At 43.3% G+C, this 25,100-nt stretch overlaps 3 protein-coding genes across 7 annotated transcripts in view; 1 reads left to right on the top strand and 2 right to left on the bottom strand.

Moving 5' to 3' along the window:
* The window catches only part of LOC128408915 (uncharacterized), a 269,287-nt gene that overhangs the window by 184,856 nt on the left and 59,331 nt on the right, over positions 1–25,100 (bottom strand). The window lies entirely within an intron of this gene.
* On the bottom strand, positions 5,147–11,061 carry LOC128408945 (olfactory receptor 15-like). Its single transcript, XM_053379030.1, has 3 exons — positions 11,049–11,061; positions 9,281–10,179; positions 5,147–5,167 (listed from the first exon to the last, which is right to left on the bottom strand). The coding sequence occupies exons 1-3, from the start codon at positions 11,059–11,061 to the stop codon at positions 5,147–5,149; spliced, it is 933 nt and encodes a 310-aa protein (XP_053235005.1).
* Positions 19,520–23,597, top strand: POLR1H (RNA polymerase I subunit H). 4 transcript variants are annotated; one of them, XM_053379037.1, is made up of 5 exons: positions 19,520–19,621; positions 20,461–20,613; positions 21,499–21,599; positions 22,152–22,257; positions 23,320–23,597. In XM_053379037.1, the coding sequence occupies exons 1-5, from the start codon at positions 19,567–19,569 to the stop codon at positions 23,580–23,582; spliced, it is 678 nt and encodes a 225-aa protein (XP_053235012.1). In that variant the 5' UTR covers positions 19,520–19,566; the 3' UTR covers positions 23,583–23,597. The 4 variants fall into 4 exon arrangements, with proteins under 4 accessions (XP_053235012.1, XP_053235015.1, XP_053235013.1 ...); XM_053379040.1 differs by having other exon boundaries at positions 19,523–19,621; positions 22,152–22,261; positions 23,320–23,547; XM_053379038.1 differs by having other exon boundaries at positions 19,549–19,746.

Consider the following 25,100-nt stretch of genomic DNA (forward strand, 5'->3'; position numbering starts at 1 on the left):
TTTCTTTCTGTTCTGGCCCTTGCTTCTTGACAGAGTACTCAAATTCAGGTTTCTGTTTCTACCAAAATATTTTATTCACAGATTACTATGATACATAGGCACCACAGCAGACAGGAGATGGTAGTGCTGCAGCAGGACATTTATCTCATATCTAGCTCATGCCCCCTATTCTCGCTCTCCCATAACGCCAGAACTGGTGGACCTCAAATGAAGCTGACTGTCGAAAGATAAAAGAAATTATTTCTCCTCAAAGCGCATATATAAATTTTGGTGCTTGCTCCCACAGGAGGCAGTGATGGCCACCAACCTATAAAGCCTTGTCCTCCATGCTTTTCTCCAGCCTTCGTTTAAAGCTATCATTGGCTACTAGTCACGATGACTATTTTCTACATCCTCTGTCAATACCTGTTCCTAGAAGTTGCAGGAGGAAAAAGTGCTCTTGTACTTGCTAGTTTTCCGCAGGCATCTGTGAGACAACTAGATGGGCCTCTGACCTGATCCAGTAGGCTATAATAATAATAATAATAATAATAATAATAATAATAATAATAATTTATTATTTATACCCTGCCCATCTGGCTGGGTTTCCCCAGCCATTCTGGGCGGCTTCCAACTGAATATTAAAAACAATACAGCATTAGACATTAAAAACTTCCCTAAAGTACACCAAGGGGTGGGTTTTCTCTAATTGCAGAGGGTAGTAGGCCACCTTCTTCCACTTTTGACACTCTATAATTTGTAAACCAATATTTTAGAATGCAGCATAGTTAAAAACGTTTTCCATTAGGAAATGCTAAACCCCTTTTGGTAGAGTGTTTTTGCTGCTATTCTGGGCTTCTTACCTGCTCCTAAGAAGTTGAATAGTTCTTCCCATTTTTTGAAGTAAAGTTTCACTCACCTTCAGTGGTATATTTGACATCAGTAAATAGCATTTTTGTATGTTCATCTTTATTACTGAATTCCTAGCCATCCCCCACCACCTCTGCACTCCTTCACACAAACCGCATTTCCTTCCCCTGCCCGATCCCCTCCCAGTCACGCTCTCTCCTCCCCTCCCTCCCCAAGCAAGGACGGCGATTCTCCTGTAAGTGATTCTCCTGAACTTTTCCAGAAACAGGACAAAATAGAACTGGTAGGGCTTTGCTTCTCCGGCCAGAGCAGGCTTCTGGAGCAAGGCTGGCAAGCCCGTTTACTTTTCCAGAAACAGGACAAAATAGCACTGGTAGGGCTGCCACCACTCCCTCAACCCAGGGTTACCAGAAGCCACAGCTCAAGGGAGTCAGCTGTGTTCCTTTGTTACCGGCTAACCCCAAACTACAAGTTGCTTCCACAAACTTGCAGGAGAACCCCAGAATTAGCCAATCACATGCGGCCCATTGTGTAAATAATGTCTATAAAGCAGATATTTTGGGGGAACTACTATGAGCTGAATAAAGAGCATGAAATCCACACTCGACTCCGAGTATATTTCAGCAACTCATTTGTTCCTAAGGCACAGAGCAACTTCTTTGGATATGCTAAATCATAGTACTTAGCAAGCCAAAGCCATCACCTTGACAAAGGAATGGGTTTGGCAGGTTACTCCTTACCCATTGTACCTCATAGATACATGATCAAAGGTTTTGGAAGGGACCCAGGTTATCATCCAGACTGATGCTTCCCCCAACTGCCAAACAAAACTCAACCTCCAAGAGCAAGTCCATAAAGAGAGCGAAAACAAACATATCTGCTGAACTTGAAACACATTGGGCACAATAATAGTTAGAATAATTAGGAATGCTTCTGCAAATGAATAAACAATGCCAGTGATAGTCACCTCTCCTGAGGATGCTCATAATTGCCTTCCTGTTGCCACCTCACCTGTGTGGTACATAGAAGAACAACGTCCTGAGTTGTGTACAGGGCGGTCTTAAGGATATCTGGCGCCATGGTGCAAAATGTCGGAAATCAAGCCTTTATCGGGAGAAACTGGCAACTCTCCCAGGCACCCGGCTTGGTCTCCTGTTGACCTCCCTGGCTGCATTCTCCAGCAAGATCCAGGCTAGGTCTCGATAGGCGATTCTTCCCAAGCGTGGGAAGAACACACCCCCTCCCTCCTGCTCCCCCGGCAGGGAAAGGAGATAGACAGAAATGTATTTACATGCCTTTATTTCTGTCTTTGCAGCATTACAGAAAACATGTCTGCTCTCTTCAAACTCCAGCAGTCAAGTGACAAAGACTTCCTGTACTTCCTGTACATACACAAGAGGAAGAGCTCAAATTACACTCTGAGCTAATTCTGGCGCATTGCCCTGTGAACTGACTGTCCCACTGTTTCCCACGGACAGTCCCAACATTCCCATCATGTTTTGTTTTCAAGCTACCAGTTTGCAGCTGCATTGCTTCTATATCGTAACATACTCCCCCATATGAATCAATGTGCGCTGCGAACAAAGCTTGATCCAGAGAAGAAAACAAACAGTTGTTATACATATAACAATCCCCTGTTGTTTCAGTTCCACCCTTGGAACTACCCGCCACTGGTTTCCCCAGTGTACCTCTCTGGTTGTCTGACTTCCAAGGAATGAGTGCTTCTGCATTACCTTGGCTAGGGAATGTAGTGTTACGCTTAGCAACTCCCTGTTGTGTCTTTGTCTCTGACTTAGACACACCTTTCACCTGTCTTGAGTTGTCAACAATAGTAACACATGCAACAGCTGAGTTAGCAAACTCTTTGGAATACCTCTTGGGTGAAACGCCCTTTGTGATTCTCTCAGACCTGTGTATGAGGTGTTGATCCTCTCTGCTGACTGGTTCATTCTCAGGACTCTTTGGAGAACCAGTTCCAATAGTAAACAGTGGTTCATCCTTCACTTGTGAAGGTCTAGCCATCGTGTGAGATTTCCTCTCAATGACTGTGTCAACTGAGCTCTCCGAGCTATCACTGTCACTCTCAGTACCACTGTAATCTGTAAAATCAACATCATCTGAATTGTCATCAGTGGGAAATGTGTGAACAATTACTCTCTCCTGTTCAGGAGCACTCTCTAGAAATTTTGTGAGAATCACCTGACCAGATTCAGACAAAATTACTCTGTAGAGACCCTTTTCATAACCCACAAAAATGCCTTTTGCATTCTTTACTCCACCTGGAGATTCAGACCTCACATGAGATCCAAAAACCTTAAAATGGGCAACAGAAGGTTTTCTGTGGAATAGTCTTTCAAAAGGAGAACTTCCCAAACCTTTTGAAACCTTTCTCAACCAAGTGTAACAATAACACGATAAAGATTCAGCCCAATACTCATGTGGCAAATGTGAACTCAGCAATTGCACCTTCATCCCATTCTGCAATTCTTTGTTAACTCTTACACAAACACTTTTGTTCCATGCACCTGCAGAAACAGCAACCTTGTGCTTTATCCCTTGCTTATCCAGGAAATCCTGAAAATCCTGCAAAAGAAAAATTGGCTTTTCATCTGTGAAAAGACAATCAATGTTAGCATCATGAACACTTTTAACTTTATCACAAAACTCTTTAAACCTTGTTAAGGCTTCTTTTGGACTCTGCAATATGTATATCCACACATGAGAAAAATAATCCACACACACAAGATAGTATCTTGCATTGCCTCTAGATGGTGCTAGAGGACCAATCACATCAGCATACACTCACTGAAATGCACTGTTAACTTTCGTTGCCTTCTGGACGTCCTTCGACACACCTGCAAGAAAAATCATGTTAGACTCAGATGCAGTACAACTATTGCAATCATTTTGATCAAAAGTCAACAAATACAGTCCATCTTTCTCTCTGGCAGAAAGATACAGCTCTCCATCTTTGAAGATTCTGCAGCTTTCCTTATCATAGGACAACACCAGTCCTTTCTTTGTGATCTGCGAAACACTCAGCAGATTGAACTTTAAATCAGGAACCAAATAGACATTGTTAATAGTCAAGTTCAGACTTTCAAGATACACAGTTCCAAATCCGGTCGCTTGGATCTCCTGACCGTTGGCCTGTTTCACAGTGAAGCTTTGCTTCTCAAACATAGAAAACAGTTCTCGGCACGATGTCATGTGTTGCGTGGCTCCAGTGTCCAAAACAAAAGCGTTTTCCGCTGAAAATGCAGCTTTTGTTGACAGCAATGCCTTTGCAGGTTTCACCTGGGACTTGGTACGACTTTTGCCTGACGCCTCAGGCTTTGCAGAGCTCCCCTTAGCTCCTTTCTGTTGACGTGGCTTCTTACAGTTCCGCTGAAGATGCCCAGTCTGTCCACAATTGTAACATCGGACAACGTTCAAAGCAACAGCCTGTTCTTCACTAGCAATAGCAGTGGGGGTGCCAGAACTCCAAGCTTCTCTCCCCCTGTCAGCAACATCTATTGCAGCAAGTCTGTTTCTCTCATTGAGAACCACGGAACAAATCCTCTCCACCATAAGATCAGCGGCAGGTAGAGAACCCAGTTGACTTGCAATTGTTTTATAAGTCTGATTAAGGCTGTTAATTATCATGAAGCAGAATATCTCTTCCTGTAGAGGGAAATTGTGTTGCGCCATCTGCTGGCGTAAGAATTTCATCTCTGTCAAATGCACTTGCACATCTCCATCAGGCGTTAGCCTCATATTGGTCAGCATTTCAAAATGCAGCAACGCTGAAGCACCAGCATCTCTTTGATGTATTCTACGCAGCATTTCCCAAATCTCACGTGCATATTCCAAACTCCCAATGTGAACGAGTTGATCATCAGAGACACACAGAATTATGGCCGTCCTGGCTCTCATATTCTGTGAATTCCAAGCTGGTGTTGGTGCAGCAGGGATGGGATTATCAATCACCCCCAAAATCCTCTGATTCTGAAGCAGGGCCTTCATCTTTACAGACCATGAGGATTAATTGTCATTAGTCAGTGGAGGTGGGTAAGGTAAGCCTCCCCCCTTCTTGGCATCCATTTTGAATCCAAGCCTCAGCCCTCAGTCACGTGCTGGTAAAATCCAAAAGTCTATTGGTTGTTTACTGCCTTGCACCTGGCAGCTAAAGCACAGGCTGCTTTGGAAAGTCCCTCCAAGAGCAGTGAGATAACAGACAAACCCTGGAATGTCCACCAGTATTTTTCCAGCCTCTCACAGTCAGCCTTGCTCTCGCGTTGGCTTGTAATTTTCCACTTTACTTTTCAAAGCTAACTAGCTCAGAAGTAGCTGAAAAGTACTCACGTCTCGTTGCTTAGCAACTGGACTTGGCAGACGGCAGTAGCAGAGCTTATCAGTACCCAGGAATGTGAAGAATGTGGCTCTTTCTCAGTGCTGTTTTATCCAAAAGCAGCTTCTGTGAACCAGAGAAGAATCAATCTGCGTTCACTCTTTTCAGCCATCAAACAATCAGCATACCTTTAGGGGATCCGTTGCTCGTAGCTTATCAGTAAAAACGTCTCCACTGGTGCTCAGCCATCCTTGTAGCTTCCATCCGCTCGCTACCATATCTTCTTCTATCTCCTTGCAGAGGATGAATACAATCCATCGACCTCTTTTGCTACTGCATGTACAAAACCATCGGCTCATGCTACCAGATGTCGGAAATCAAGCCTTTATCGGGAGAAACTGGCAACTCTCCCAGGCACCCAGCTTGGTCTCCTGTTGACCTCCCTGGCTTCATTCCCCAGCAAGATCCAGGCTAGGTCTCGATAGGCGATTCTTCCCAAGCGTGGGAAGAACACACCCCCTCCCTCCTGCTCCCCCGGCAGGGAAAGGAGATAGACAGAAATGTATTTACATGCCTTTATTTCTGTCTTTGCAGCATTACAGAAAACATGTCTGCTCTCTTCAAACTCCAGCAGTCAAGTGACAAAGACTTCCTGTACTTCCTGTACATACACAAGAGGAAGAGCTCAAATTACACTCTGAGCTAATTCTGGCGCATTGCCCTGTGAACTGACTGTCCCACTGTTTCCCACGGACATTCCCAACATTCCCATCATGTTTTGTTTTCAAGCTACCAGTTTGCAGCTGCATTGCTTCTATATCGTAATCCCTCCAGCCCCCTCCCCCATTTCCCAGAGTTTTTTTAGGAAAGGCTGCTCCCGCCCTCGCGCTGCTGCCCCGCGCTGCCCATGCGCGACTGGGCATCAGCTCCTGCGGCGGGATCATGGTGTGGGGTTGGGCAGCCGGGCACGATGGGGATGGCAAGGGAGGCAGGCGGGGGTCTCGTCCGGGCAGGGACAGGCAAAGCGAGTTGGGCCATCCACGTCGCCGCAGCAGAGAAGCGCGCTCACTCAGCCGCAGTCTCGCCATCCTTGCTTGGGGAGGAAGGGGGGGGAGAGAGTGTGACTGGGAGGGGATCAGGCAGGGGAAGGAAATGCGGTTTGTGTGAACTAGTGTGGTGGGGGCAGCGGGAGGAGGCAGGCTCTGTGCAAGGCGGTGGAGAAGCAGGGGAAGGAAGGAGGGGCGCTGGGGGCAGCAGTTGCAGCATGTAATCTCGAGCGCGGGGATCTTTCGAGGTAGAGTGGACAGGGGGAGAGGTGGTAGAGTCACGCTTATTATGCACAGAGCTTGGGATGCAAGCACACACCACGCAGCCGAGGAGGTGGTGTGTCGCAGAGCTAGCGGAGAGGGCTCCAGACTGCGGGAAAGCATCTGGAGCCCTCCTGCCTCTGATGGGTGCTGGAGGCATGCAGACACCAAGCCCCCGCTCCGCCTCGCTTACCTCCCCAATCTCCCCTCCCTGGATTCTCCCCGGACTCTCCGCCTAGCGCTGTCCACTGCTTGGCGCCCTGGCTCGCTGCGCCACTACACCCAATGGTAAAGACGTCGCTGGTTGTGTAAACTGGAGAGAGAGACATGTTGTGCTCTGTGTGTTGAACTTTGGGGTTCCTCTGGAAACTAAATGGGGAAGCAAGATCGAGTGGTGTTAGTGATGTGAGCTCCTCCATCCTGAGCTCACGTTATATATATGTGTAAATAAAATCATATATTCTAAAGATACCAGTCTCTGCTGACCTTCAAATGGAGGTCTGGGTAAAGGCAGGTACCACTGGAATCTCTCACCGCTCAAAGACTGTGCATAACATTGCATATATAAGAACATAAGAAGAGTTTTCTGGATCATGGCAACGACCAGTGCAGCATCCTTTTCTCACAGTGGCTAGCCAGACAGCTTATTGTTTATCTTGTGATCCCACCTTCAATACTGTCTATACCTGCAACTATTTGGGGTAGACATGCTGCTTTGTTTCTGTGCATGTCATATTTCAGTGCATGCCATGTAGTTTCCTGCTGAAATCTTGTAACTTTTTATACCGTAAACCTTCCAGCTTAATTTCTGTTTTTGTTGTGTGGTGTAGTGGTTAAGAGCGGTGGACTCGTTATCTGGTGAACCGGGTTTGCGTCTCCGCTCCTCCACATGCAGCTGCTGGGTGACCTTGGGCTAGTCACACTTCTCTGAAGTCTCTCAGCCTCACTCACCACACAGAGTGTTTGTTGTGGGGGAGGAAGGGAAAGGAGATTGTGAGCCGCTTTGAGACTCCTTAGGGCAGTGATAAAGCGGGATATCAAATCCAAACTCTTCTCTTCTACCCCTCTAGATGCCAATACTGCAGTATCATTGGGGAAACATTCCAAAACATCAAATGTGTGCGGATGCCCAGGTATAAATCCACCACTAATTTGGAATATGTAGTAATGTTTAATCATAACAAATAAATTAAAGAAAGAAAGAAAGAAAGAAAGAAGTAAACATCTAGCAATTGGGGAAATGTGAAACTTTTTGGATGTCTAGGAATTCAGTAATAAAGATGAACATACACAAATCCTATTTACTGATGTCAAATATACCACTGAAGGTGAGCAAAACTTTACTTCAAAAAATGGGAAGACCTATTCAACTTTTTATGAGCAGGGACCATAAAGAAGGCTGATCGCTGAAGAATTGATGCTTTTGAATTATGTTGCTGGAGGAGACTTTTGAGAGTCCCATGGACTGCAAGAAGATCAAACCTCTCCATTCTGAAGGAAATCAGCCCTGAGTGCTCACTGGAAGGACAGATCCTGAAGCCGAGGCTCCAATATTTTGGCCACCTCATGAGAAGAGAAGACTCCCTGGAAAAGACCCTGATGTTGGGAAAGATGGAGGGCACAAGGAGAAGGGGACGACAGAGGACGAGATGGCCGGACAGTGTTGTCGAAGCTACTAGAATGAGTTTGACCAAACTGAGGGAGGCAGTGGAAGACAGGAGTGCCTGGCGTGCTCTGGTCCATGGGGTCACGAAGAGTAGGACACGACTAAACGACTAGACAACAACAAGAAGCCCAGAGTAGCAGCGAAAACACTTGACCAAAAGGGGTTTAGCATTTCCTAATGGAAAACGTTTTTAACCATGCTGCAATCTAAAATATTGGTTTACAAATTCTAGAGTGTCAAAAGTGGAAGAAGGTGGCCTGCCCTCTGCAATTAGAGAAAACCCACCCCTTGGTGTACTGTGGCGGTGAAAGCCTCTTGACAATAAACAGAAATGTAATCTCTAAAAATATCTATACAATATAGACAAAATTTAGGATGACATCAAGAACATGAGAGGCTACTGGATCAGTTCAGAGGCCCATCTAGTCGTCTCACAAATGCCTGCGGAAAACTAGCAAGTACAAGAGCACTCTTTCCTCCTGCAACTTCTAGAAACTGGTATTGACAGAGGATGTAGAAAATAGTCATCGTGACTAGTAGCCAATGATAGCTTTAAAAGAGGGTTGGAGAAAAGCATGGAGGACAAGGCTTTATAGGTTGGTGGCCATCACTGCCTCCTGTGGGAGCAAGCGCCAAAATTTATATATGCACTTTGAGGAGAAATAATTTATTTTATCTTTTGACACGCCAGCTTCGTTCTGGCATGATGGGAGAGAGAGAAAAGGGGGCATGAGCTAGATATCAGATAAATGTCCTGCTGCAGCACTACGATCTCCTGTCTGCTGTGGTGCCTATGTATCATAGTAATCTGTGAATAAAATATTTTGGTAGAAACAGAAACCTGAATTTGAGTACTCTGTCAAGAAGCAAGGGCCAGAACAGAAAGAAAGATAGATTCATTTATTTTCAACATCTCTACCCCACCTTTCTATAACAATTTCAATAAAACAATATTACAGCATCGTAAGATTGCAGTAATCATAACAGCAATAAAACATTCACAAAAGAAACATTCATTAATATAGGATCTAGAAAAGCGACAGATTCCCACAGGAAGGGAATACAGATGATTAATGAGAGATTTTATTATTATTAAAAGTTAGGAGCTATTGGGATTCTCTTCATTACCCTTCCAAGAGCTTTGTGTACCTCTTTGTTCCTCAGGGTGTAGATTAGTGGATTTAGCATGGTGGTGACAAATGTATAGAAAAGGGAAACCATCTTTTCCTGGTCACGGGAGTAGCCGGATCGGGGCTGGAGGTAACTGAAAATGGCTGACCCGTAAAAGAGTGACACTACGATCAAGTGGGAAGCACAGGTGTTGAAGGCCTTCTGCCTGCCTTTGGCTGAGCGGATCCTTAACACAGCTGCCACAATGTAGGCATAAGAGATGGTGATCAGGCCCACTGGTAACAGAAGGATGGCCACAGTGCCAAAAAAGAGGACAACCTCATTTAGTGAGGTGTCCCCACAGGCCAATTTCATAAAGGCGGGCACCTCACAGAAAAAATGGTCTATTCGGTTCTCTCCGCATCGTGGAATCCTAAATGTCAACACGGTCTGCACTAGTGAATTGCTGAAGCCACTAACCCAGGAGATGGCAGCCATTGTGAAACATACAGAATGGTTCATAATGGTAGTGTAGCGCAGCGGATGGCAGACTGCAGCATATCGGTCATAGGCCATGACAGCCAAAAGGACACATTCTGTGGAGCCCAGAGCAAGGAAGATGTAGAGCTGGGCCACACAGGCACCATAACTGATGGTCTTGCTTTTCCTCCAGAAGTTCACCAGCATCAGTGGGGCCGCACTAGTGGTGAAGCAAAGGTCAAGGATGGAGAGGTTGCAGAGGAAGAAATACATGGGGGTGTGGAGATGGGGGTCCAGCCGTGACACCACAATGATGGTCGTGTTTCCCAACAGGGTCATCACGTAGCAGATCAGGATAATGGCAAAGAGCAGCATCTCCAAGCGTGGGCGGTCAGCGACTCCCAGTAAGATGAATTCTCCTTGGTAGCTTTGGTTGCCTTCTTCCCGTGATGCTTCCCTGTACATCATCTGTAACATCAAGGAGACCTTAATGAATCACAGACAAACAGCAAATGGAAGCAATAGTTATTTGGCTGGGAGATTGTGCTTTCTCCAAGAGTCATAGAGCTGTAGAGTTGGATGGGACCCTGAGGATCATTTAGTCCTACTCCCTGCAGTGCAGGAATCTCAACTAAAGCATCCACAACAGATGGCCATCCAACCTGTGCTTAAGAACCACCAAGGAAGGAGGGTCCATCACCTCTCGTAAGACTTCCATACTTGGACTGGCACTTGAGCTCTGGCCTTTAAAGTTTTGGTCCAAGTTATACTTAGTGGGCTGCTGTCATCTCCATACCCGGAAAAGCTGTGCTGGGGATGCAATGGAGGCAGCCTTCAGTGCCTCTAGGTAGGCTTGATGACTCAGTTTGTTTACAAAGCTATTGTACTACCAACCTTACTGTATGCTTGTGAAACATGGACCAGTTACAAACGCCATCTCCAACTTCTCAAAAGATTCTCTGAAAAATCTTAAACATCATTTCAGAAGACAGACGAACTAATATCAATGTACTGGATGAAGCAAAGATCACCAGTGTTGAAGCAATGATTCTTCAACATCAACTTCAACATCAACATCAACTTCAACATCAACTTCGTTGTACGGATGCCTGATTATTGTCTTCCAAAGCAACTACACTATTCTGAACTTAAAAATGGAAAGCGTAATGCTGGTGGTCAACAAAAGAGGTTTAAAGACTGTCTCAAGGCAAATCTTAAAAAATGTAGTATAAACACTGACAACTGGGAAACACTGGCCTGTGAGCACTCCAGTTGGAGAACAGCCCTTACCAAAATTGCCATGGACTTTGAAGAAGCATGAACTCAGGGCTAAGAGAAAGGCAAGTTTGGCAAACCTTCACCATGATCAACTCCCGCCCAGAAACCTATGTCTCCACTGTTGAAGGACATGTGGATCTAGGAATTGGCTTCTACAGTCACTTATAGACTCACTGTTAAGACTGTTTTTGTGAAAGACAATCTTACTTGGCTACGAGTGATTGCCAAAGAAGGTTAGAGTGTGGTGCTGACCATGTCAAGGTTGTGGGTTTAATTCCCATATGGGACAGCTGCATATTCCTGCAATGCAGGGGCTTGGACTGGATTTCATTTCATTTCCATTTCACTTTTAATTTGCATGCCACCTTTCTATATTGCTATGCACAAGGCGGTTTACAAGCTGAAGAAACCACAAAATAGACAGCAAAGATCGCACACCTAATAACGATCTGATCCAATGCAAAGAAGCCATAATAAAAATGTAACTTTAAAATAAACAACTTACATCAAAGAAAGCAATATTCAATAAGTAAACGGCAAACTTAAGTATCAGCAAATAATAATTAAACAGTTTACACTTAACAATTCTATTTTGTTGTTTTACAAATTGCATTCCATAGAATAAAAATACAATTATCCATATACAATATCTATTTGTATATCCATATACCATATTCATATTCATTTATATTTATGCAATATTCATATTTAATACAAACAACTCCACAGAGCACCTGAATGAAGCTTGCGGATCACTGGTGATCCACACACCACAGTTTGAGATTCTCTGTTCTTATGGATTATATTACTGGTTAAAAAAACCCAAGAGATCAAGAGGAAACAACTGTCTGTATTGCTAGTCCTACTCAAAGTAGACCCATTGATGAATTTCAGTGGCTCTACTCTGAGTAGAACCTAGCTGCCTGCAACACAATTTTACAATTTATGGGGGCAAGAAAACTGTGGGGTTTGGTTTCCCCCCTCAAGTTCTGCATTGAAACTGCGGACTTAACATATAGAATAGGAGAACAAGAGGAACATACGTTTAAAGAAGATTGGAAAATGCTTTTGAATATATGGGTGAAAATTGTGTACATTTGAAAATGTTGGCAGTATTAAGATAAATTCAACAGTGTAAATAAGTTTTGATGGATGTAGTAATGGAATAATGAATGGTTTAGTTTATGTAAAATATGCAGGAATTTATGTTATGTAAAATAAACCACGGAAAGAGAAGAAGGGAAGTCATTGACATTTTAAAATTGTTTAAATGAATATTCTAAAATGTAAAATAGAATGTGTGTGTGTGACACTGGTTTTACTTAAATGATTCATAGGCAACTCAAGGGTGCAACTTGAACTAGTCAGGTTTTCTAATAATGACAGTAAACTATTCATTATTGTAAAATCTCAGATTCTGAAGAGCTCCAAAACCAAAATTGTCTAAACAGGCAACAGCAGAGCAAGTGAAATTCAGCATAAGGCTCAAGTGATGCATACCAGGGCAAAGAGGTCTGAATTTCACAAACATGCTAACGCTGTCTGAATGGGGCTGTGGGCTCCCAAGGTTTTCCCAATATATCCTGGGGCCATATCAGAAAGCTCACTTATTATAGCAGTGTGCTGTAATGAATTAAAAGAGAGAGAGAGAACAATTCAGTGCCAGTAATTATTAGGAAAGGGACTGAAAATAAAGGAGCATGGTGATAATGATGATTTAATTAGTGAATCACTTCCTATAAAACATCTCAAAGTGATTTAATATGACATGGATTAATATGCCAAGTTTTCAACCCATGGACTTCCTATGGGCTTATTTGGGTTTTATTATGGCTTTTTAAATGTTTTTTTTTTGTGTGGGTGTTTTTGGTTTATTGTGTATTTTGTATTCTCATTTTGTGTTCTTATTTGTGAACTGCCCCAGGATCCTTGGATGAAGGGCAGTATACAAATTCAACAATAATAATAAATACTGAAAACTGTGTTTTGCTCTGGTTTCCGACTCTCCCACAGTTCTGTAGAACTGAAAGAGGTGCAGAAAAAGACAAAGGGAAACAATACAGTCAAGGAATAGAGCAACTTCAAACAAGCAATGTATAAGAAAGTTGTGGGGTGGGGGTGCTCAGAAAGAAAAATCAACAGACGACACTTCTAGAGTGGTGTGTTATTGCATGTGTCTTCTGCAACATGTTATTGACACAGTAACAGTGAATTAAAGGGGCCCCTGACCCAGTGGCGTAGCGTGGGGGTGCAGGGGGGGCGGCCGCACCGGGCGCAACATCTGGGGGTTAGGGTTAGGGGGCGCAAATCCATGGGTTAGGGGGCGCAAATCCACGGGTTAGGGGGCACAAATTACTTGCCTTGCCCCGGGTGCTGCCAACCCACGCTACGCCACTGCCCTGACCATTAGGTCCAGTCGTGACCTACTCTGGGGTTACGGCGCTCATCTCGCTTTATTGGCCGAGGGAGCCAGCGTACAGTTTCCGGGTCATGTGGCCAGCATGACTGAGCCGCTTCTGGCGAACCAGAGCAGCTCACGGAAACGCTGTTTACCTTCCCGCCAGAGTGGCACCTATTTATCTACTTGCACTTTGACATGCTTTTGAACTGCTAGGTTGGCAGGAGCAGGGACCGAGCAACAGGAGCTCACCCCATCGCGGGGATTTGAACCGCCGACCTTCTGATTGGCAAGCCCTAGGCTCTGTAGTTTCACCCACAGCGCCACCTGCGTCCCCCCAACAGTGAATTAGTAATGGATTTATCCTGCTTTAGGGCTTGTCCACATTTCTTCTTGCTCCGTTGCTTTCTCCTGCGGAAAAATGCTCTTTCTAGGCAACGGACAAGCGGAAGTATTGATGAGCCCTCAGTTCTGCGATGCTTCCCCAACGCTAGCATGTTATTGCTGTCCACATGCAGCAGGACAAAAGTAAACTGGAACAGTTGTGGTATAAAAAGTTACAGGATTTCAGCAGCATGTTATAGGTTGTGCACTGCTTGGAAATGAAACAGTATGACTATCCGAAAGCTTCTGCAGGCGCAAACTGTATTAAAAGTGGGGTTGGGTATGACCGCTCAGAGAGCACCATGAGGGCAAATCAGAACAAATATGCATTAAAGAGTGTTTCTGGGGAGGCAGCTGCAAAGGCCTGTTGGCACAAAATTTTGCAAAACCACAAGGACTGGAAACTTCTGGCAGGAGTAAATAAAGCAAATTACAGTACTCACCTCTGCATGAAGGAAAAGGCTGCTTCCCATAGATTGAAAGACATAAACTAAACGCCACTTAATCCCAGCTCTCCTTTTCATCTCACGTATTTATACTCTAGTATAAAGTTATTTTTCTTTTGCTGGGTCGGCCCCTTCCTAACCTCACTTCTGTCTTCGTAACAATCGCCTTCCCTTCTTCCAGTTCTTCTCTCGTGTGATGACTAAGGATACAACTTTTGCTTTTATTCCGGGGATGAATCCGTTGCTCTGGTATTTGTCCTGCTACTTGTAGGAGACCAGAGCAGTCAGCTTGTCTTGGGGCTTCGCTCCCATCAACAGATGCACTCTGGATAGGCCTTTATGGTCGGGAAGCTATGGCCAGAGATCACAGGCTGTGGCAGAAGTTGGCTTGAGGGAGAGGCTGGCAGCATGGAAGGAGAAAGTCAAGCAAAGAGAAGCAGGCAGGTGTGGAGAGGTACAAAGAGGCAGGTAGGCAGACAGATAGATAGATAGATAGATAGATAGATAGATAGATGTGGAATGTGAAGAAAGGAAATGCTATGTTCTCAGGAAAGAGTCCAAGGATTATAGACTATAATGAATTAAATGTTGATGTGTTTACTTGTGACAGAAAAAAGAGGTGAGAGAAAGGAGTTGAATGCAGTTAGAAGTTAGATGGGAGGAAACATGCATTCTTTGTGTGTGTGTTTCTGGTGGGAAAGCGAGAGAGTAAGATCTGGAGAATGGAAACAGATAGGAATATAGACCAACAGAAAGGTTGGAGAGATAGCTGTAGAGCCTCAGAGATTAAATAAAAGGGAGAAGCTGGATCTTCCCTCTCCCCACAACTTGTCTACTTCACCCCAGCATCGTTGCTATTCTGGCTGAGAATTGCACCCCAACTACATGTACCTAGAGACCTCCCCCAGCTTAAGCCTACTTCTTGCAGGGCATTGGAGGGGAGGGGAGCTGGCTTTATGGGGATCTTACTGAAGAAGGGGCTGTTGTTGCTGCGTCTCCAGAATCTAATGGACAATGCAAGGAAGTTTCCTGCACATCACGGAGCCTCGGGGAATCAAACTTCAAGCTGAACAATTAGATGCAGGCTCCCTATTAAGACATGCAGTCCCAAAGGCCAGCTGCCACTCGCATGACATCCTCAGGGAAGGCGACTTTCATCAGAGTTCTTTCGTCATTCGCAGAAGTACTTCAAACTGCTATAATTGTGCCCAAGTTGTGAATCTTGTGTTGCAAGTTCAGCAAAGTTATTAACTGTTAGTTTATTGATTCTTCGTTTGGACCCTTTATGTTCTTCTTCCTTGATGTTGCTTTTTGGTTTGGCGACTATTGGTGGCAATCCAGCCAGATGGGCGGGGTAGAAATAAAATTAATAATAATAATAATAATAACAACAACAACAATAATAATGTTTTCTGTTATTTTTAATGCTTGTTTTCATAGTTCATAAGGTGTTTTGAGCTGCTGCTTTTGGGAAGGGGAAAGTGGATCTGATTTGCTGCTGTGGTCTATACAGTAGATTACTAATTTTTTTTAATGCTGTCTGATTCTGTAGGAAACTGTAGCTCTGTGAGGAGAACAGGGGTTTTCTAATAACTTTCAGCACCATAAACTTAGGGTTGCCATACGTCCGAAATTTCCTGGACACAGTCAGTATTCAGTACTTGTAAACAGCATCGGGGCAGAAAATCACTGAAATGTCTGGGAAAATCTGGATGTGCGGCAGCCCATGTTCGTAGTGTAGAGTTTGGCGATTTTCATTTTTTTTAAGATTTGGCAAAAAAAGGGTGTGTGTTGAAATATGGCAGCCCGACTTAAACTACAGCGCCCAGCATTCTTTGAGTAAGCCATGGCTGTTTAAAGTGGTATTAAAGGTAAAGGGACTCCTGACTGTTAGGTCCAGTTGCAGACGACTCTGGGGCTGCAGCACTCATTGACCCCTCTTGCTTTCCTGGCTTCAGCGAAAGCAACGCAAAGCCTCCGGAGCACAGTGGGAGCACCGGGCCCAGATGGTTTAACTGCAAAGTATTATAAAAAATTAAGTGAACAATTGGTAAACCCATTGAAAGATGTTATGAATGAGATTTTAAATACAGGTGAAATCCCAGAAACATGGAAAGAGGCTTATATTACAGTAATCCCAAAACAAGATTCAGATTTGCTGCAAATTAAAAATTATAGGCCTATCTCATTGTTAAACAATGATTATAAATTATTTGCAAACATTTTAGCTAGATGTACATCAAGATCAGACAGGATTTTTTCCAGGTAGACAAATGAAAGAGAATATAAGAAATATAAGAAAGCAGCAATAATGTTTATAGATGCCGAAAAAGCCTTTGACAATGTTTCTTGGAATTTTATGACAAAATTACTTGAAGAAATTAATTTTGGATCCATATTTTTAAAAGGAATACAAGCAATATATTCAGAACAAAAAGCTAAATTAATTGTAAATCAGGTGATAATGGATGACTGTAAGATACAAAAAGGAACTAGACAAAGATGTCCACTATCACCACTGTTATTCATTCTGGTTCTGGAGGTACTTACTAGAAACATAAGAGCAGATAAAGAGATCACTGGGATAAAAACTGGGAAAAGTGAGTTTAAATCGGAAGCATAAGCTGATGATTTAGTGATTACAGTGGAAGATCCAAAAAACTCTCCCCAGAGTTATAGAAAAAATTCAAAAATTTGGGGAAGTGGCAGGATTTAAATTAAATAGAAACAAAAGTTATTAGTAAAAAATCTGAAGGAAGGAGAGAAAAAAGAGTTGAAGCAAAGTATTGAGATAGAAGTCCATAAAAAGGTAAAATATCTAGGGATATGGCTAACTGCAAAAAATATAAGCATTTATAAAGATAATTATGAAAAAGTGTGGCTTGAGATAAAAAGAAATTTAGAAATATGGAGTAGAATGAACCTCTCCCTACTAGGAAAAATTGAAGCGGTAAAAATGACTGTTTTGCCAAGAATGCTCTTTTTTTCCCAGACAGTCCCAGTAATGGTGAAAGATGATTGGCTCAAAAGATGGTAGAAGGAAATTTCCAAGTTTATTGGGGGCGGGCGGGCACAAAAGGCCAAGGATTAAACATAAAATACTTACAGACACAAAAGAAAGAGGCAGTTTTGCCCTCCCAGACCTTAAATTGTATTATGAGGCTGCATGTTTGGTATGGATCAGGGACTGGATAAAACTGGAAAAGTAAGAAGCATTGGACTTAGAAGGCCATGATAACAGATTTGGATGGCATGCATACTTATGGTATGGGAAAGGAAAAGTACATAAAGGATTCTACAATCATATAATTAGGAAATCATTAATGAGGGTCTGGGAGATATATAAAGACTTACTAGAACAAAAGTCACCTTGGTGGCTCTCACCAACTGAAGCTTTGCTGCTCAAGCCACTTGGCAAAAAAGGAAAGTGGCTTACATACAGTGATTTATTAAAAGATCAAGAAGGAAAATGGAAACTAAAAGAGTATGAGGAAATAAGCATCATTTTCAGAGTTGGTTACATTACAGGCAATTACATGAGATGTACAAAGAAGACAACAAGAAAGGATTTAGTTACACCACTTCTAGATTTCAAAAGGAAGTCATAGAAGGGAAAGTGAAGTTGCTGAAGGGTGCATATAGTATTCTGTTAGAATGGGAAACAAAAGATGAGGAGGTGAAATCGGTCATGTTCAAATGGGCACAAGATATAGGATATAATATACAATTTGAAGATTGGGAAAAACTGTGGAAAATAGATTAAAATTTACAGACTGTTCTCTTTTGAAAGAAAACTATATGAAAATGATGTATAAGTGGTACATAACACCAGTACAGATAGCAAAAATGTACAAAACCAGGTCAAACATATGTTGGAAATATAAAGAAAAGGAAGGGACCTTTTATCATATGTGGTGGGAATGTAGAGAAATTTTTAAAAATTGGGAAATTATATACAATGAATTGAAGAAAATGTTTACAACGACATTTGTAAAAAACAAAACAAAAACCAGAAGCATTTTTGTTAGGGATTGTAGGACAAGACCTGCCAAGGAAAATAAAGAATTTATTCATGTATGCTACAACAGCAGCAAGAGTCTTGATAGCACAAGGATGGAAGAATGAGGAAACCCCGACAAAGGAACAGTGGCAAGAGAAATTGATGAACTATGCAGAATTAGCTAAACTGACATACAAACTGCAAGATACAGACAACTGTGGCTTTAAAGAAGAAAGGGAACTTTTTACCAAGTATTTAAAAAGACAACAAAATGAATTAGACTCCTTGGCAGGTTTTGAATAAACATACACAAATTTATTGATTGATAACATGGTAGATAGATAATATAAGGACTGATATAATTTTATAATATGTGTTGAGAAATCAGAGAGAGGCGCTGAGGGAAGTCTTGGCGGGGACGGAGGGTCTGATGGGGAGTGGGGGAAAGGGGGGGGAATAATGAATATGATATGTTTTGATATATTGTTATGTTGAAATTGTTAATATTTTTTTTAAAAAATAGAAATGTAATTTTAAAAATAAAATGTTCAAAAATGTTCAAAAAAATGGTCTTATATTGAAGCAGAGTTTACTCCTTGCCACCAATCCAGTGAGGAGCTCTTACATTCATCACAATCACTTTTCACACCATGTTTGCAATGGCGGTGAATATGGTAGCTTTGGAAAACTGTATTTTCCTGTTGACTATTTATTCTCAGTATAGGTAAGATAAATAGCTAGCTGAGAGTAAGCCGGCCCGCCACTAAAATCTGGGACACGGTCATTGCATATTTGATTTTCCAACCCCATCCATTTTCTTTCTGTGTCACGTTTTTCAAGACTGAGTTTGGCAGGGACGATCTTGTTTTTTAATTTTTCTTACTTATCTGACAGCTGCTCTGCGAGGCATTTTTGGCGGGTGTGTTGAAAGCTATACGAAACAAAGCGACAAACAAATAAATAAGCGTTTTTATTGTTTTTGTCATGCATATTTGTGGTGTTTTTTTATTGTACACCGCCCCGTGATCCTCGGATGAAGGGCGGCATTGAAATCTAATAAACACACAAGCAAACAAATAAACCCCAGTTCGGAAAATCCCATCTAGTCTGATCCTATGTGCATTTACTGGGAACCAAAGTGCGCTTGTCGAAGAGCCTTTAATTCCAATGTGCGCGATTCCTGCTGTCAAATTCGAAGACCTCCGTGGATGAAGACGCTCTAGCGGTTTCCCTCTCCATCTTTCTTCTTCACCGTTCTAGACGCACGGGCGCTCTAGGCTCCCAAGCTTGTCTCTCCAGGAAATGAAGTGAGTGCTCCATGCAAACACGTGCGGAATCAGCTGCCCGTGGAACCAGCCGCTGCATCAAACCCAGTAAGAGGACGCGGGAGGGAGCCTGGGGAGAATCGGGCTGCCTGGCGTCTGCCTGATTTGATTTGCAGAGCTCCGGTTCTGTTCCTGTAGGTCTGCTGCTGTAGCCTCGGCGGCTTTAGCGGGGACTAAGTTCTTACCCAATATATAAACCCCCAAAATAACCAGTTTCCTTTCTGACTTCTTTTATATCACTATATATACACTATATATACACACATACACACATATATATAGTGATATAAAAGAAGTCAGAAAGGAAACTGGTTATTTTGGGGGTTTGAGGACTTTCTCCTCTTATTTATTTATTTAACCGCAAGACTACCCAAGATGGAATTATCCTGGCTGTAACTCCTTATAAGTTTGCTACAATGGCTTCTTGGAGGAATCCATTTTCAGTTTGCATGATATACAGTGGTACCTCGGGTTACATACGCTTCAGGTTACATACGCTTCAGGTTACAGACTCCGCTAACCCAGAAATAGTGCTTCAGGTTAAGAACTTTGCTTCAGGATGAGAACAGAAATCGTGCTCCGGCGGCGCGGCGGCAGCAGGAGGCCCCATTGGCTAAAGTGGTGCTTCAGGTTAAGAACAGTTTCAGGTTGAGAACGGACCTCCGGAACCAATTAAGTACTTAACCCGAGGTACCAATGTATGTTATACAGTGAACGATTGTCCAGATAAATGGAGGAGTTAATGGATATTTAGCTGGGCAGTCACCCAAGAGATATGAGGTACCACAAGCGGCTCCCAAAGCCTTCCTTTCCTAAAGCATTGACATGTGTTTTCACTTGGACTAGCTGATGTTTTCATGACCACGTGTGTGTTTTTCTCCCCTCAGAGTTTCCACTTACTTTGGTCATTATGATACAAGGCAGCTCCTGCTTTGAATCTGAACTCGATTTCTGCCCCGAGTGCGGTACTGTCCTGCCTTTGCCGGGGATCCAGGACAAGGTGACATGCCCCTGTTGCTCTTACTCCATTGATGTGCGAGGTAAGGGCTTTGGTCTCTTCCTGACACATTCTGGGGAGGCCCCAGGCAGACATGTTAGAAATTCCTGAAGGCTGGTGTGGTCATCCAAGAGGTGGACATAGGTATAATTGTGGGCTGCATCTCTACACTCACCCAACTTCAGATGTGGAGCCGCTATGTAAATACCTATAACACTTTTAGGGATCTCTTATTAAAAGAGGAATAGCAATTATGCACCCCTCTTGAAAGGTTTTGGGGGAGGGGTCACCAGTTTTTCTTCCACAAAATTTTGAGTATTTTGAGGTGCCTGCAACAGATTTTGCCTGGACCCAAAAAGAATGGGGACGCTTTCTGTGCTCTCAGATTGGTGAAAGTGTAGAATGGCCTTGTAAATAAACCCACAACAGTTGCTATCCTGCTATTTTAGGGTTGTTCTTTTTACTTCTCTGCTAAGAGGCTGATAGGCTGCATTTCTGTGCTGACTGTGGATGAAGGATTGCCTTCTCCTCTCCACCACTAGCAGTCTAGCATGGAAACCAAATGAACTGTTGGAAGAGGGGCCAGGTGTGTATGAATTGCTTCACCCCTCTTTCATCAGCCTGTTGTCTTGATGCCAGGCATTGAGACGATGAACCCACTCCTTAAGCAGCCAGCCTAAGAATGCAGCAGTCTAACACGGGAGGGATGGAGCCATCTGTCCCTCAACTGCTACCTTTCTCGGTATGGAAGTCCCTATTGCCTGTATGGAAGTCCCTACACATGCCTGTTTGGATTTCCTTGACACCTGTGGCTGCCAGGTGAGATATTAAATGGAAGGCTGTTGTAAAGAGTATTAGGAGGGGCTTTTAAGCTTGCATTTTTGAGTTATGTTCTCTGTTGTTCCTCATACGTTTCTTCTCTACACAGTTTTTGAGATGCGAGTTGTGCATACATCCGTCACATTCAACAGTACAGATTCCACCTCTTTGAAGATGGAGGATGAAGGAAGTGCAGTCAAGGGACCATTGGTAAGTGGATGGGGAAATGAAAGTAGGTGTTGTACTGGAATGATTCAGTTGTCTGTAGCAGAGGCCTCCCAATATCTTTGTTCCTTTAGCTCAAACGAGGTAGCTCAAAACTGGTGGGGTGGTATGCAAGTTGTTGTCAGGACAGTGTTGCTGTTCCATGCCTTCAGGTACACTTGTTTACAGTGGACTATATAAAAGAGTACAGAATTTATAATTTGACCCTGCCAACATTAAACTTTAAGATGCACACTTTTAAAATATGAATTGCGGGGTGTGTGCACAATTTTCTCTTTGAGTTTTGGATTTTCATTGTGGAACTTAAACAACAGCAACATACTTTGAATCCTGCCCATGAAATCTGGCTGACATGGTTCCCACATCAGGAAGAAATTGTTGGGGGCAGAATTGTAATTCCCAGATTTGCAATTTGGGTGCTGAGTTTGGAATTTTAGATGTCTTTATATTCTTTTCCCCAAGCGGGTTCTCTGAATGAAATTCCAAATGGGGAAACCCACCTCCCGCTCTGAATCTATCCTATGTTTCTCCTCTCAGATTGACAGGAAGTGTCCCCAGTGCGGCAACGAGGGCATGGCATACCATACGCGGCAGATGAGGTCTGCGGATGAAGGGCAGACAGTCTTCTACACCTGCGTTCGATGCAAGTAAGGATAGGCTACTAACAGCTTGTTCATGCCTCTCTTGGACACCCTGTTCACTTTGTCCATGCTTCGCAAAATATGTTTGTTTGTCCCCTTTTGGATTATTAGCACCGTGAGCAACCCCATCCACCCCAACTGATTTGCCAAGAAACATGTGCTACAAACTTTTATTAAGATTGCATCATCCAGCCTGGTTTTGAGACAAAGAACTTGGGTTGCCGTGGTGAATAGTCTCCATTGGGACCTAGATAGATGCGTCCGTTGGTTCTGCTGGGCTTTGCAGTAGGTTTCAACTCTTCTGAGCTGCCTACAAAGGCGAGGAAGTTGCCTTTTCCTGTGTCAGAACATTAGTTCATTTAGTTGAGTGTTGCCTACACCAGGTGTAAGGAACCCCCCCCCCCGATCCGTGGCCATTGACCATGCTTGCTAGGGCTGATGGGAGTTGTAGTTCAGCAACGTATGGAGCACCAAAGGTTACCCACGCATGGTCTATATTGACTGGTGGCAGCTATCCAGTGTTTCAGACAGGGTATTTGAACCTGGACCTTCTCTCTGAGCTATGGCCCTTCTCATTCAGAAGGTATCACTTTCCATTCAGCCCCAGCTGGTCTGCAGTGACCGGCATCAGCTCCCCAGAGTCTTTCCCAACACTACATAGAGGTGCAGTGGGTTGAACCTAAGACCTGATGCATGCAGAACGGTCACTCGTATCGCCATGCCACTGTCCTTCCCTAGGATGAATGCTGGAGATACCGCTTTATGATGGTTCTCATGTTTCTAGGAGAGTAAATTTCATAAGATGGTATTGAGGGAAGATCTGCATATCTCCATGGCTGTTGCCTTTTGAGGGCCTGTGAGAATCCATCTCATCCCTGACTTTCCTCAGTACGGTATCTACATGGACACTACTGGGAGAGGTTGCTCAAGAGTTTTGGAGTGCAGTGCTACAAAACCCCATTCTCTTTGTCATCCAGTCACCGTTCTCTGTGAGTTGCTTCCGTTGGCAAGTTCCATTGGGGAATGGCCTTACAAATACATATGTATTTGTTTTTCATTTTCAGGTTCCAGGAAAAGGAAGATTCTTGATCGGCTTTACCCAAATGTGTGGGGGACACTCTGTCTGAGGAACTTCACTTCCGAGGGTCATTTTTGTCTAGTTACTATGGCCGTGGAGTCCTTTTTGGGTTCCATGGAAACATTCTGTTACTTGAGATGGGGGATTTCGTGCATAGTGCCTGTTGCTCCCCTTGTAACTCTACGCAGAATAAAGCACTTTATGGTTTTCTTTGCATATGCATCATATTGCTGGTTTGGTGGTCAATGAGGGAGAGGGGCTGCTGGGTCCTCATGTGGATTATTTCCTGCCTTCTGTACTTTAACTACCTTTTCAGAATACTCTTGATATTTTGTTGGAAACCACCCAGATAGGTGGGGTATAAGAATTATTATTATTATTATTATTACTTCTACTACTACTCATAATCAAAGTGGTGAAGAGCGGCTTTCCCTCATTGAAAGTTTTCTTCTTAGTTATCATGATTCACATCAGCAGATTGTTACTGAAAGCGCAGAAGCAATGGGCTGCATCTATCGTCTTTTCAGCAGATCCCCAGTCTTTGTCACACTTCATTGCGACCAAGGAAACAGAAGTCAAGGCAGGGTTCTGAAGATGGAAGTATTAGGCTACACAGCTAGATGTAGGCTCTGGTCAAAATGGCTCCCGCCGAGTTTAGTGGGAGAACGTAATCCGGATCTAATTTGATGTACTCGGTTAGTCTGAAGTTCTACTAAAAGTAGAGCTATTGAAATGAATGGCTCTGGTCTAGCCTTGTTAATCAGTTTCAGTGAGTCATAGAATCAGAGAATCGAAGAGTTGGAAGGGAACCTGAGCGTCATCTAGTCCAACCCCCTGCAATGCAGGAATCTCAACTAGATCATACATGACAGACGGCCATCCAACCTTTCCTTTAAAATCTCCCAAGGAAGGAGAGCCCACCAGCTCCCTAGGGAGTCTGTTGCACTGTCAACTGTCCACTGAACCTACTCTGAGTAAAAATTAGTTGAATACTACCTATATATTTAGCCCCATACCAAAAGTGAACACCTTCATCTTACGTGATACAATAGCAGTAATTTAACAAATGACGTGATACAATAGCAGGTTTAACAAACTGAAGGACATCATCCTCTTTCTACGCTCTTCCCGATGGAAACATGCAGATGGGGACAGATATACCCCTGCTTTAAGTCGTTTACATACTGTCTTCTCTTGTATATTATTTACTACAAAGCTTGATATCGAAGCTCTTTAGCGACGAAACATTGGATTACTGGAACAGTGTCTGAGCATTGAACCACTGCTCTGTCACAAGTGCACTAATTATTACTGCATTTGCAATTGTTCAAGATAAAATCTAATTTGGGAGAAGAAATGAGCACTGAACCACTGACATGTGAACTCTTTATTTACTGTGTTTGCTATTGTTTAAGATAAAACCTATTTGGGAAAGAAACTACTGTTGCCATTTTTATGGACGTTTATTTACAGATAGTTGCCTTGGTGATATGATGATGTACACACAGGCAGCAGTCCTTGTAATAGTTTGCAGAATATGGCAGTTTGATGTTTTCTACTTTGATAATGACAAGGTTCTTAGGCTCTTGTGTGCCTTGGAGAGCAATGGGCGGGGGTTGGCTGAGGCCAGCCACTTAACATCCCTTTTGAGAGGTTTATTTGAAATATCTAAATTGTTGTAGAAATTAAGGTATGAGTTACTAGCAGGATGGATGAGAGAGGTGGGATATCTATTTGAATTCCAAGTCAGCAATTTGCCCCGAGTTG

The sequence above is a fragment of the Podarcis raffonei genome, chromosome 2, assembly GCF_027172205.1.
Source record: "Podarcis raffonei isolate rPodRaf1 chromosome 2, rPodRaf1.pri, whole genome shotgun sequence".
Lineage (NCBI taxonomy): Eukaryota > Metazoa > Chordata > Lepidosauria > Squamata > Lacertidae > Podarcis > Podarcis raffonei.